The following is a 15,041-nucleotide window of genomic DNA, read 5'->3' as shown; positions in this document are numbered from 1 at the left end:
TCAAGAAATGTCACATCCTTCCGGTACAGTGTGTTGGAAAAAAAATGGCGAAGAAGCAAAAACCCGTAGCCACCTTTCCTGCGTTGGTCATCCATCCATCAGTGTTTCGGTTGTTGGGACCACTTCCGACAAGTTCGGTCACTAGTCTAGAGGCGTTGCGTGTGGATTTTCTTGATTGTACCATTTTTCAATTTTTTTGTCCGTTCTCAAAAGTCTTGTGTCGTGTCGATGTGGTCCGATAATAATATCGTTCGCACCATCAGCCGCCCCAGCATCCCTTATCCGTATCGGTTATGAACATCGTGACCGTAGAGCTACTGTCCCTTGCAGCCGTTTGCCTGGTGAATAGCTGACAGAATCCTACGTTGCTGGCCTTCTGGACGGTTTAGCAAACGACAGAGAGATAAAATATGCATAATTTTACCGCACAGGCAAGTCAAGTCAAGCGTTCCGTTCAAAACAATTTCAATTAATCGCAAGTATTTGCGATTCGCCGGTAGAAGTTTCGTCGAAGACTGGAAAACGGGTGAGGTGTTGAAATCAATAATAGAGTGGAAGAGACAGGGAGAAAGGGGGGGAAAGGCATGCGGCCAAGATGCCAACGCTTGGAAACCCTCTACCCAAACCGAACCGAAATGCGGTAAGGCTGTGAAGGTTGGTGATGGAGGTTGATAAGTATGTGGATGGAAATCGAGGCACGGTTCATCTCACCATCATTATTACCGAGTTAAGGATAATGGGGATTACGATTGATGCTGAACTGCTGTAGCTGCTAATGCTGTGTGCTATCGCTGCTTTTGTCAGCAAACGGCAGCACGGCAAGGGACGCAGAGGTACGATGGGATGATGTACAAGGAACCCTACGAAAAGTTCCTAGAACGTTGCGGTATGTAGACGACACACAGTGTGCTCGAGTGTGCTTATCAGTGTGTGAGGGTTTCCCAAGGCACATTCCAAGGCCGTAAAGCATAATGGTGCCAAGGGGCGAACGGGTGACCATGGGGTGAAGGGAAACACGAAACGTACAAGTAGAGTTTAAGAATAATGATACCAATAACGGTATACAGCGGGGTCCGTTGTACTGTGCAAAACAGACACGAGCGGGCGAAGGAATCAAGGTAAAAAAAAGGATGGTACCAATGCGGGGTGCGAAGTGAGCACTACAATCTCAAGGTTCATTCCGGTTTTTTCCTTTTCTTCAAACCGTGTGTTTGTAGCGTCTTTTTCTTTTTGCATTCCTACCTTTTTTTTGGTATATTCTTCATCTCCACATACATAAGGCTTCTCGCTATCTCTGGCAGAACTGCCCATTAGTCTGCATTCTTGCATTCCGCCCGTTCGACCCTTCCTTAGAACGCCTTCGCCTTTGTGATGGTAATGCTCTTGACGTAAGCTTCTTATTGCTTCCTGAGAGTTACCATCCGGCCAGTCCGTGCTGTAATTGAAAATGGTTTCACAAGAGGTTTCCCGAACCTCACACTTGTCTTCCGGGCGAGTCCAGCCCTGTCTTGTATAGTTGGCGATGTCCCGCGAGATCTGGAAAGAGTTGGTGGTGACTTCAGGCGACATTAAGCATAATTCGCCATAATTCAACTTTGCGAAACGTTCGTGCACTTTCTACTTAACCATCCTGCCCCCGTCCGGTGACGCTTTGCGACGCAGCGAAATTGACATCTTCGCTAGATTGTGGGATTTATAGTATCCTAATGATGTAGAACAATTTTCCCAAGGCGAGACCACTACACACTGCACGGTGTTTTGTACGGAAATGGGAAGAGCGGAGAAAAAAAAAACGATTCTGCTTCTTTTTTCTTTATTTAGAATGTAAAAAGTTTCCCTTGGAGTGGGGAGGGGGGTTGGGGGTGCCTTGTGAGAGCATTTTCCGGTGGAATAGCTTAAGCGTAATAATTCTCGACACCGGGCAAGACATTTTCGCGGTGCGAGTTAGTTTCGCAAACTGTTCCCTGGAAGGCACGCTGGGAACTATCAATTGGATTTTATCTCCATTTCCACGGTTCCGGTACATGGTCATTCTTCACAGAAACTAGACAGTATTCATGTGTTTTTGTTCCTGCCAATGAACGGTGCACAATGCACGTCAGAAGCATATTAAAAGCAAAATTGGCATGGCAAGTGGCGAATATTGAATTTTCGTTGTCCATTTTTTCTTTCACTTACTGTTGCGAAACTGAAATTTGTGGACTTTGGCACTTTAAATTACAGTTTCCTAAGAGAAAAATTTGCTCCCAATGTTGCGCTTTGTTTCTTACATAGTTGCAAACGTGTTCTAAAATCATATTTGCTTCAACGTGACAAAAAATTATCAAAAAATGATTTTTATAATTTTCTCAAGATCATGTGTCTAAGTTCTTTGGAAAAAGTTTTCTTAGCAAGGCATCCAATATTTAGGAACAATGATTTAAATGTGTTTCAGAATATAGACAAAAATCCTAATCTTTCAATCTTGTTGTCTTATTCTATGTAAAGCTGATGACAGCATTAATCTGATAATGAAGAAATAAAATCCCTTCTGTGTCATGCGATAAAAAAACCCCGGTCGCAAAACTTCAAGAATCGAATATAGCTTCCTATTCAATCAAACCTCAATTGGTGGTGTTGTTGTGCTTGGTGTAATGAAAATAAGCAAAGATCAAACTCATTCCGTTTACGACATTGGCCCAATTAAGCTGTACGTCATTTATCTAAACAGACGACACTGATGGACGAATTGCGGGAGAAACGTTGTGGTGTTTCTGGAAAGGATTCAATTACAGCAAATGTTTCGACACGTGTAGGCACTTCTCGTAACTAAGACACACACACACAGGCCCTCCCCAAGAAACATTTATTCGGTATTTCACCAAAATCCCGTATAAGTCACCATAAATCCACACGGGAACGACTGTCAAACAAAACGTACCGTCTTTCAGCCGTTTTATCATCCGACAAAAAGTCTTACCTAGTTCATTAGCTTAAATCCCCAGACCGGGAGCAGAGTTTTTCTTTTCGAGAAAATCATTAGAAAGGTAAGTCTGTGGATAGTCGTTCAGTGTGTCTATCTTGGGCTCAATAAAATTTGGAAATCAATTTTTCTATTAGCAGCGATCCAGCTTTCCATGGCTGGTGAGCTAATGCTGCTTTATGGTAATCTATGAGTTTTCTTGCCACTGCCACAGTCAACTGTAAAGGGCGGTGTTTGTTAGCAAAATTAACTTCACGCACTAAACTGAAATACAGTCCAGTAAATCATTGCAAATCCCTCCCAAGAACCTAGATAATGCATTGTGTACCGAACACTCGCGTCCCCACCGCTCGATGGGCTCCTTCTCGTGACCATTACATACACGTTCCCTTTCCATCCGCTGGTGCGCGTCTCGCAGTGCAGAGTGGTCCGTGCGGTACTCAGGCCACTGGGTCAGTTGGTATTCCCTCGCGGAAACCCCTTTGTCTGGCTGCGGTTTCGATTGACAATCTGTCGACGCCGACCGCTCGTCACTGGCGTCGGTTTCCGATGTCCTGCGTGTGCTCGTGTTTCGGTCTCCCGAAGGAGGAGTAAATCTTGGGCGCGATTTTCCCACTGGTGTTAATTTATTCAAACCCTGCCGAAGCATGGCATCGATAGTATGGTCAGCCCCTTCTCACCCCCACCGTGCTTCCCAATCATCGCTTCTGACACCGACACCCGGCTTCCGGCTAGCCTCGGTCGTAATTGAGTGCCAAAAATCCGAACCGAGCAGCAACGCTGTGGATGTTTGTATGTGTGTGAGTGTAGTAGGACCATTTTCTCCCAAAGCGGAGCCTGCGCAGATGCAACCCACACCCGCTTCGGCCGATGGGAACTCACAACTGCACGCAGTCCGGCGTGACAAGAAACCAGCCAGAAGCAGCCGAAACGAGCAGGACGGCTGCTTCATGCCGGATTTTCATAGCGGAAAACGCGACCGAGCACCCGAGCACCGTGTGTCCTTTTCTGCTTCGGCCGAGCGGTTGGCCTGTTCGTGGTCTCTCGTCGGACAGTTTGCTGACGGGGCGACCAGATCTCTGCAGACTGCACCGTGCGGTCGCTGCTTTGGTAAGACGGCGTTGCTACTCGAGAGTTCAGTTCAGTGCACACAGCGCGTCAGTCAATACAACCGTTCGCTGCTGATCTCCGGACTCCGGGCCTGCTGATCTCCCACACTGGTGTGTGGTGTGGTGTTTGTTAGCACCCGCAACAGTACGCTAGAGAGACGTCATCGCTTGGACCGACCACAGCCGGCCACAGTGTGTTTACGTCCGAGCGGCCCTAAACCTAATCCCCAATTACCAGTGCCTGTGTTGTTTTTAATGTATGTGCGTGTGTGCGTGCGTGTATATGTGGCGCCTATGTTTGTGTTAAAGGCGCATCGATAAATCGGACCCTGCTGTGACATCTGGTTGCCTCGAAAGTCTAAAACGGCCAGCCTTAGTAGAGCGTTAGCGTTCACGATCGGAAGTCAGACCACAAACCGCACCAACTAACTCAAAACCCACCTGCAAAGAAGGACAAGCGAGAAAGGGAGAAAGCGAGAGAAAGGGGTAGTCAACAACCGCAGTCACCGTGCCAGCCCGTCGGTAGCTTCACCTGCCAGCCAACACGGCGCCCAGTGATAGATAGTAGTTAGTGAAAGCAACAGCGCTTTAGAGAAAAATGAATTTTCTCGGTACGGTAGGGAACATTCGATTTTTCATGCTCTGTATCAATGTCTATCATACAGCAAACAGTCTCCCGTCCCCTCGAATTCCACACCTGTTCCCTTTGCGGAGTGACCGCGTCTACCATCGCTCCTTTTTCCCGTAACGCTGTAACGCCCGTATTGATAAACATCGATCGTACTTTAACACCTGCGACTACGAAAGCGTTTTCTCAGCTCAGCCGCTCACGCGCGCATCAGCACCTTAACGTACTAGTTGGTCTCCGCTGTTGTCCTTAGCTGCTTGAGCTCGTCGTAATGTATCTTTTCCACGTAAACTTCCGCCTATTCGCTCGTTGTAGACTGTGTAATTCGATGTGTATGAGTGTATATTGTGTGTACCGTGTGAATCGTTGTATGTGCGACTCGTGGCTCGCTATGTTGTAGTTATGTTTAATGTACTGTATTAACGGTGATTTTCAGGATCTCGTTTTAGCCTAAATAAACCTCCCGTTGTAGTCTGTCTGAAGTACCGTAAAGCCTTCAGAGTTCCGCACTGCAGTGCACTAAAAATTGCATCAATCTCATCTCCCTTTCTACTTCCTTTTGTGTGGGTAAACCTCGGTTTATCCCAACAAAACTAATAAGCGCGTGGTGTAATATCATCACACGGGCTGCAGTCATCATTTCACTGGCCCGAAACAAACGGTCCACCCTGAAGAGTTTGTCATTTTCGAAAAGCTGCACCAGCTCGGATGGAACAAATGGTGATAAATGCCAGAAGCGCCCTTCACTCGCTCGCTCGCTTTCTCGTGCGCCTACGCGCCAGTAGTAGTCACATGTTCACCTACCGCACTACGAGCATCACTACGGCATTGCGGCAATGGGTCGCCCCAGACTCTGTGCCCGCGGACGGTGGTGAATCCTTAGTCACAAATTCACACATTTCGTGTACGCCGACCCGTAACCGATTCGGCACTAGCTCTCACTCGTTCGCTTCCTTCTTTTTTTTTTGACGATCCCTTTGTGAAACGATGCCCAAACCATTCCGACGCTAAAATACACATTTTAACGATCCTTGCCCTTTTACTTCAGCATAGGCAAGCCATTGTGTACATACCAGGGCAGGAGAGCGAACGAGAACAGATAGAGAGAAAGAGAGAGAAGAAGAAAGAGAGAGAGAGAGAGTACATATTGTCGTTTGCTTCAATGCGGCACACGCTATAAGGGCCGCGTTGCAGCGCATGGTGCGCCCTAGTAGTACGCGACTGTCCACAAATGACCGAGGGAAAATCGATCAAACAGAACCCATCGGCTCGACGCTTTCTCGTGCGATGTAGAAACGTGCGTTGTATGCAAACCAGGACAAAAACACCTGAGTCGTGCACCTGAACGCCTTGTCGCTCGATCGCGTGTCAAATCTCGACCAAGAGAAGGACGGTCGCGACGCGTCAGCGGGGACACGGGTATTGATGAGATGGAGACGGTAAATGTTGTACGCGGAAAGGTCCGTAATGATGCTGGAGCAGTACTTCCCACTACTCGCACGCTGACGGTGAGGAATGCTGATTTGCCAGATGATGGTGCCAGCGCTCGGCGCGTGTTATCTTACCGGTTTGAGTCACTGCCGCAGCCCTTCCGGGCATACGGTATGAGACTCATCAGTTCCACAAATTAGACGAATCGCGCTAATTGCTGTCAACGGAGTGATGACCATCGGTTTTTGTCTGAAACTTCGCAAAAAGGCCGTCGTCGTGTGCGGGAAACGATTGTTTTCGTACCTTCGTATTTTGTCTTGAATTAAAAGTTAGTAAATTTCCTTAATAAATGCTTAGAATAAGTTGTTTGATAAATTTGAAGGCAAACAAACATTTAAAACTACTTGTTGCGCTCATGTCACATTGAAGTGTCAAATACCTGTTGCATAATCTGTCATGGCGGATTAAATTTGACAGTTTAAGTATGAAAGGCTAGCTAAATCTAAGTTTAAAAATTGCATAACGGAAAAGTACTTATCAATAAATTAGAACAAATCGTTGTCACGAATAAAATAAGTTTCGTTATTTACAAATTAGATTTAACATATACTTTAACTATTTAGCTGTACAAATTCCGAGAAAACAATCAAGAGCCTTATTTACTTAGCTCCATTTAGTTGAATGCAACGAAACTAATCTCACTCACTTTATGTGGAGTATATGAAACACCAAAACTAAGCTGAAAGTACTCGTTTTTGCTACACGAGCTGTAGTAGTACTAATGAAAATCTTCCTTCCGCAAGGATTATCGTGACAGAAACGATTTAATGTTCAGCACTGTAGCCCGAATCGCAGCGAATGAAATAAAAACAAAATCCTAATTGAACCTCCAAAGAAAAGATCCTCTTTGGCTGGATCTGCTGCAGAAATCCTTCGTTTCGTTGCTTCGGTGCAACGAAACGTTCACTTCCAAGCGCCAAACTACCCTTACGGCCACTTGGATAAAGTGGGAATTAAGACTGTACAAATGAAATCTTGTAAATTGGAGCATTGCTTTACTTTTCCAACTTCCAGACACAGCACAGCGTGCTGCCGTAATGCTCACGGGAGTTTATCTTGACTAAAATGAAAAGTACGCTTTCTTCCATGGGCTACCAACCGCCACCCTTAATGGATGCTGGTAATGAATCTAAAAAAGAAAACGCAAAATCGAAAATCCTTTTTCATCCTTTTTGCAAGTGCCTTTACAGATACAGATCCGCGTCGTAATTTCAATGAAACACACCCGATACTGCACCAAAGGCGATTCAATTCCCAATGGCATGCATGAAAAGCTACCGATGCAATAGACCTGCTACCCATTACCCATTTTGTACTGCTGCAATTCATCCGTTTTTCAAAAGGCATTCGAAAACAGTAAAGAACCGATACTCATCCCTTGAGGCAATCGCTCATCGATACGATGTATCGGAATGCACGATCGTCAATAGCGTACGCGCAACCGTATGTGCCAGTGGGTGCGGGTTGCGGACGGCGATATTTTCCCGAAGGAAGACTACATTCGTTACAAACTACTTAGCAAATGAGAAAATAGACGAACTTTTTATTTCTTCTATTTTACCGCTCAACTGCGACGGGCGAACCGAGGGACGGGGCGAACTTTTACGGTGGTTTCGGTACGGAAAGCTTCGATTGTGAGAAGGTAAACACACTTACTGCCGAGCGGAGTTGCTGGAACGATTGAAAGTCGCTTTTCTATTTTCTTTGATCGATACGGATATCGATCATTCGTTCGGGGAAGTAGTTTGACGGGTGAGCCGTTTATGTCAGCGTTATTTGTTTCGTTGCTTTTCCGCCTTGCATGATGTTGATGGATGTCAGTACATCAATTGCAACGGTAGAGGGAATCATTTACTTTTGCCGGGCGTTGTCTTTGAAGCGTTGAATGTTTTGCTTCCGTTCAAGGTTTTCGTTTGAACCTTCATCAAAGTGCATTACGTTGATGAGTGGAAAACGCTGAAATATGATCAGGATGATCAAACATTTTAGCATTTTTATAAGGGTAATTTTTGTTAAAATTCTTTATGCAAATAAGCATATAATATTCTGCATTTGCATGTTACTCAGTTTCATCGTAACAGCAAAAACTCCTCACTAAACATTCAACGAAATGATATCAGTGCAGGTACTGAAAACTTTCAGCATGAAGCTCACACCTATTCCTGTAAATCCAACCATGGTTTCGGTTTTCATCCTGATCAACACAAACCACCACCTGACCAACGCAAAAGTAGAAAAAGTCTCCACAGCAAACAACACAATTCTACGATTTCGGTGTAAATAACCCAACACCTGTACCGCATTTTTCCAACCACTTGGAAATTATTTTTCCCAATGCAAACTAACCGCTCAACACGCTCTCGAGGGATTTGTGCTGCTGGTGTAGCGAAATATGTTTCGTTCAGTGAAAGCACTTACAATTTCTACAGCTCAGCTCGTACTACGGGAAACGGCAAAAAACCGCAGCAAAACGGTACCGGCCGCTCCGGGTGTCAACTTGACGCAAACCGGAGCACGAACCACCGTGTAGTCCGGCAGCAGAAATATGTATTTCTAAGAAGAAAAGCAAAAAAACGTGCTTCCGAGAATTCGCTTCATGCGCTTCGGCACGGATGCATCACTCCAGTCGAGAGGTTGACATTTCAGGAGTTCGTCTTTACTTGTTTGTCTGTTATCCTTACTGGCCGGCTAGCTCAGCGACTTTCCCATCCATCCTATCCGGTATTAACGGTCGTTTTTTATGAGCAATTCGTTATCGAAACATATTTGCTTTTGTTTTTCCGTCACCAACATTGCCGAAAGATTGGCCGGCGTTCGATGAAGCATAAATACGGGTTTACACAAATTCCACGAATTGGTGTAAACCATCTGTTATGCTATCTGGGCATAATGTGTCAACGGTATGTTTTTTGGGAATGGTTTTGGGCAACGAACAGTAATGTCACACATACATGGAAATACATAGAAATCAAGTAGTGAACTGAGCGAACGGACGTGTTCTCCTTTTGCTCCGAAAATCCTCTTTTTTTTCTCCTAATACAGTCCACTCGAAAAGGACACCATCCTTACGCTAACGCCGTCCCGCCCGCCCCCTCCTGCCGGACACGCCGACCTTAGGACGCGGATGGCAAAATGTAAACTTTTTCAATTTACTTTTGCAAATTAATTGCGACAAGCGGCCAGCGGTAGAAGTTGCTTAAGTGCCACCATAGGAAGGCATGCACCGTGCAAAGGGAGTGGATGGCGTTTTCTGCCATTTGTTGATGAGGATGGATGAGAAAGTTTTTAATTCGTCAAGATTTTTGCTTCATTCCACTGATCGTGGTTAAGCGAGGAGGAAAGTTGGTAGAGAGGTTGACTGTCTTCTACGTCGGACTGCCGTGCCGAAACCCTGAGTAACCATTCTGGACGGTTGGTGTGTATTTATTAAATTCTTGTCCGTCTCGGCTTTTTTTTGTTGTTGTCCCCTCTGTCTTGCGTGAGTGAAAGCGGGAGAAATAGAGCTACAAGAGCGTTCTGATGAACGATGGACGATGGATCGAAATCATATTAGCAGGAATTACTTGCGCTCGATGCCGTCAACGATAATCAAAGCGAAGCGCTTCATCATCGGCAAGGAAGTGAGATTTTTAATTGAATTTCAACGTTCATTACTGGCAATGCTGAGATTGAGTTACAGCTCATCTTCTCGGCCCCAGTGTCCAGTGTGATCTAATGTACCGGAACTATATTTTACGTTCGATTATTTATCCACTAGAAACACTTGCAGCTCAATTACTTCTGGGAGTTGATCGAGTTGATGCTGGGTGGTGGCCGTGGTGGTGAAAGTGTAATTCACTTTATCGTACCATATTCGAGTGGGCCGAGTTACCGAACACACACACACACGTAAACCCTCATTGTCCAGTTTGTGACTTGGAGGATACAAGATAGCATCTCTGTTTAGAAGGCTTGATGGCTGCGTCATCTTGAAACCATCGAAATGGTCATTGAATTTCTACCAGTTAAAAGCTCTCAAGCACTCGAGTCGATGGAAATTGTGATGCTGGTTGGGGGGGGGGGGGGGGGGGGTATACCGATCCTTTCAGAACACATCCTTTTTCCACTAACAATGCTTCAACGTGGAAGAAATCAGTTCTAACAGGAAGGTGCTTCTGATGGCAGTGAAAAAGTGACAGTTTCAATGACACTGATCTGGATTCCCTTTCAAACACCCCGTCACTAGCAATGGCCAAGAAAGCTGTCGGAAACATTTTCCTTCCATACACCATCTATGTATCGCACTGATGGTAATTGTGTCGTGTTTCGTACTCCTTCCGGTGGAGTACACCTTCCATGAATCTCTTCCAACTCTGGTACCATCTTCCATGTGAAGCAATAGTATAAAATTTCAATAATTACACGAGACAAGAGGAACCTATTCTTGCTTGCAACAGAAGAAGAAGCTTTTCCCCGGAAGATGATGCTTGAAAGTGAAACCGTTGGGTCTTTGGGGGGGGGGGGGGGGGGCTATAAAACTCACCCTCCTGTTGTTGTGCGCAATGTATGAAGATCGTTAAAGCTTGCCACCTTTTTTACACCCTTCCGAGTGTCTTACGAAGCCTAGAGTGGCACAGTTCCGGTTGCCAAGCTTCGAGAGCGTAAGCGAGGAGAGCAAAACAACCATACATTCGAAAACCCATATTGAACGATGACAGCCAACACTCTGACTTACTCTGTAATACGCCTCGCCTGCCAGTGTTGTATTCCAACTTGATTATTATTTCTTTCTATGCGCCAAGCCTGACAGCGACACCCGTTTGGGACAAGGTTGGTACGGATGTCTAGAATGGGGAAGGGAGAGGAGAGCGGACAGCAACAAAAAAAAAAGTACCATGTAACATGACTCCTAGATGTCTGCCAACAGCTGTCACTGTCGTGTATGGCGTCGCCAACGTTGGATAAGAAAAATACTTAACATTATGAATGTCCCGTCTCAATGGCGCGCCCCACACCGCCATACGTTCGGCGGGAAAGCACATGAGATGGGATGGGAAGCTGTTTTACATGCAAACTTATGTTACGCCACTCGTTTCGTGCAGCGAGCCTCGAGCAAAATGGTTTACTTCTCATCTGCCACACATGGTTCCAACCGTTCGTGGGGTGGTTTTAGGCGATGGGGTGGAGTATTTTAATGACTTCCCAAAAACCAAACCACCATTGCAGCAAACTTGCGCCACGGTGGCGACTTCAAGTGCGTATAAAAGAAGATTCTTCCAGCATGAAGTCTCCATACACATACTTAAGGTCGTTCAGGCATGATCTGTCGCACCCAGCGTGACAGTGCTTCGGGAAGCGTTCCTTAAACCGCAAACGGGTTTCCTTGTTTTTTTTTTTAACGTGCAGGTTCTACTTAACACCAACGCCCAACATTATGTTTTAGGGTGCGATCGCCTTCATAAAATCAGTCGTGATATATGACCAGCAAGCGTGGCGGCGTTTGCATTATTTGCATACCCCACTTTTGTCAGCAATATTTCTTCGGGTGTCATTTTCTATTGTGACACAGTTGGCTGAACTAGAGATTCCGGACAGGTTGTTGTGTCACAGTTTGGGCGCTCATTACATTTTATTCTACAGCTTGCTCTATGATGCAAACAACTTCATCAAGTAATTATAGCTAAAGTGGCGTAAATTCTTCATTTAGAGCAATACTATTTATCAAACTTGATGCTTGTGCTGAAATAGCACGTTTTGAGTGATTTTTAAGTCATTAATTTTTGTGTAAAAGTATAGTTATAATACTGTAGTAAACAGGTAAGACTGCTGTACGAGCAATTTAAATCAAGTCATTATTTAGTAGTATCACTCAAGTCATAAAAACAAACCTTAATGCATCGTCAACGTTGCTGCTGTTGTACAAAATATGTATTTAAATTGATTATTTTATTAGTTTCATTAGACAAGTTTGCGTTTTACTAAGGTTTGATTTCGAGATGTAGTTGCATCCCTAAAATATCGCTTGCTCTCTACAGTTTATCGACTACTTTCTGCATCTATCTATCTATCTATCCATCCTCTACGTTCTATCGCTTTATCACACAGTAATCTTTCCTACATGTTTCAGCTGACATCCTCACATCAGTAAAACGAAATACTTATACATAAATAATCACACACAGCATTCAGTCTCGGTGACACACCAGGCGTCTCCATCGAAGCGGATGGTTTGAATTTTTTTTAACCATTTTTCATTTCAAGCGATGCTGACGCATGATGTGAACACTTTGACCTACTGTCATATTTTGTACACAATATTTACCAACAGTTATAGTTGCTTTTTGCTTACAAAACAATACAACAATCTTTGCTTTGAACTTGAACCATTATTTGAATCGTGTACCATTACGGAAACATTTAGTACATTTAGCAAGCAGTATAACGTACACAGATTATTATTACAGCACATATTTACACTCCACATAACATGTTCGCTTCCTTCTTTACGCTATCATCCTTAAACATCTTATACAAACAATTTTCTTCAAATACTAACGAACTTTTCTCTTCTCTTTCTCTCCCCTTCTATTTTCCTTATTTCCGTTTCCGATTATCCTCTGATTTTAATTTCACTGTTCTTTGATGTGTGGTTTTATTTTCTTATCCTTGGTAATTAAAATGAAACTATGATTTATTTTGTTCCCCTTTATATGGATTTACTAACTTTTTTTTATAATTTTTCCTTTAAAAACGCTAATTATTTATATCCTTCTGGTTGTATGTTTTTTAACCTTTGCTTTCCTCTTTTTGAATTGCCCTTGGTTTTCGTTTCCTTGCTTAAAACTTTTCTGTTGTATGTCTTATGTTTAGGAGCTGCTGGAGGTAAGTGTTGCACCTCGAAATCATTTCGATCCCGGCCACCAACGGTGATCGAATGAAATCGGGCCTCAGCATAAAACGGTACAATAATTACATTTGCTCGTTGAACCAGTTCCATGCTACGTGATGGGGCGCAGGTCTCACGTTCCATCGGTATTACTTTCTGTTTTTCTTGGATCAATGAAGCCAATTAGCTAACTGCATCGTCAGCAACACTACCCAACCTACATACACGCTGTTAGACGATCGATACCGATTAACATTTTTACGACTGTGTGGTTTTTTTTTTCGTTGTTGTTCATGTTCCAAACGATCACTACACAAACCCATTAATGGGCAGAGCGAATGATTTATTTTCTTCGAGCAAACTGGAACGTGTTCGGAATAGAATGTACGGTAACCGTGTAAAGAAAAAGAAAATCGTTCAACAATCGAATGACCATCACTCCGAACGGACGCGAAAGGACGAATGTTCCTATCAAGATGGCTTCCTGCTTGCTATCATTTTTCATGTGAAAGCTCAAGCGTATCTGCTCGGCAGCAAGTAACGTCTTTGCCTCATCTGGCGCTACATTCTTGACTTCTAGCGCGTAATACAAATCCATTTGGAAGGATCGCATTCCGCACACTAAACTTCCTCTGTACGCACCATACCAGCGGTATAGCCGGTGGAATATGCACGTTCGACATACCATCTCGACACCAAGAGAATTTTGCCATCGCATCGGTATTTGCGAGATGAGCAATCAAATTGTTATTCAAACGAGAACGAAATGAAATTGATTAATGCCATTTTTTTCTCCTCTGCTCCGTAGAACCGTTCCATCTTCATCCTCCTTTTCCCTTTTTACATACCAAAACCCCTGCCCGATTCGCGTCCGGCATCGAATGGTTCTCATCAACCCATCCGAGCGTTGAATTGAACGGTAAACATGGTCGCCATTCACATGACGTTGGTACGCCGTTCAGCGAATGGGACGTTTTATTTTCGATTATTGACTAAAGAACTTTTAATGTCATTCCTGAGCTCACTACATCCGGCTGCGGAACGCCCGGTTGGGAGCTGCTAGGAAAAACTTGAGCCTTTCCAGTAGTTTCCGGGCGGATGATGATGCATTCCGGAACCGATGGAACATCAGGGAGTTTTTGCTCGTTAATAAATGCCACTTGGTAAATTGCATAAATTTCAGCGGAATGGTCGGAATTCAATTATTTGCTGTGTGGAACAGCCTAGAGGCCGATGTGTTTGCCTCTTACATGGTTGAATGGCTGAAGGATGTCCTTTCGGTGGTTGAGCGTTTTTTTTTTATTCTTCATTTCGTTGGAAAGCATATACGACACACATCGTATATTATCACCCCATGAATGTTACTGGCATCATTTCCTTCTTTCACTGGCACCATTTACAAAACCCGTACCTTTGTACTGCTCGGGAACGTCCCTTGAAACAGACAGATGGAAGCATCATTTGGTCACAGTCTCCTAGCCGTAATTGATAGGGAAATTAATACAATTTTGATTAATTGAATTGTGGCTGCGCACATGCTCACTCGGAGAAACACCTCTTGCCAATCCACGCGAAACCTCATCGTTGCTTAAAGGGCGATGTGCTACATTCCGATGGCAATGTTTCCCTTGAAATGTTTTCGCAAAATAAGGTATCGTGAAAATATTTGTGCTAAGGAAAGCTTAAGGTATATTTTCCTCACTCATTTGATGAATGTTTTCATTGAACAGAAATAATAATCCGATCAGTCTGTTTCACCGAGAAATTCATCTTAAATTTTTAGCCAAAATTTTTTTCACTCACAATATAACATTTTCCTGCTGGAAAAAGATGCTCGATAAACTAACCGATCGAATTTTCGTTCAATACACTGTTACTGTTCGGTAACCACTTTTGTGCACCCGGAAACTTAATTAAATCGTACCCAATACATTGTCAAGCTCGGTTTTTGCAAACTCCTTCTACGTGCGTGTGGTAAAATTTTGC

The 15,041-nt window shown here is 44.1% G+C and overlaps 2 protein-coding genes across 13 annotated transcripts in view; one reads left to right on the top strand and one right to left on the bottom strand.

Annotated features, from left to right (window-relative positions):
- Positions 1 to 15,041, top strand: part of LOC126559328 (complexin) — a 553,464-nt gene that overhangs the window by 45,139 nt on the left and 493,284 nt on the right. Inside the window, exons 1-2 of one of the 11 annotated variants that reach the window (XM_050215471.1) lie at positions 4,551 to 4,682; positions 13,040 to 13,051. The exons of 8 other annotated variants lie outside the window; for them this stretch is intronic. In XM_050215471.1, coding sequence (XP_050071428.1) covers positions 4,670 to 4,682; positions 13,040 to 13,051 — 25 coding nt within the window. In that variant the 5' untranslated portion in view covers positions 4,551 to 4,669. Of the gene's footprint in view, positions 1 to 4,549; positions 4,683 to 13,039; positions 13,052 to 15,041 lie in introns of those variants that run through there. 2 more of the 11 variants (XM_050215475.1, XM_050215472.1) reach the window with 2 other exon arrangements.
- Positions 1 to 15,041, bottom strand: part of LOC126557182 (ATP-dependent RNA helicase SUV3 homolog, mitochondrial) — a 304,903-nt gene that overhangs the window by 74,986 nt on the left and 214,876 nt on the right. The gene's annotated exons all lie outside the window — the stretch shown is intronic.

The sequence above is a fragment of the Anopheles maculipalpis genome, chromosome 2RL (genome assembly GCF_943734695.1).
Source record: "Anopheles maculipalpis chromosome 2RL, idAnoMacuDA_375_x, whole genome shotgun sequence".
NCBI lineage: Eukaryota > Metazoa > Arthropoda > Insecta > Diptera > Culicidae > Anopheles > Anopheles maculipalpis.
The sequence above is the reverse complement of the archived record's forward strand: the minus strand, read 5'-3'. Positions and strand labels throughout refer to the sequence as shown.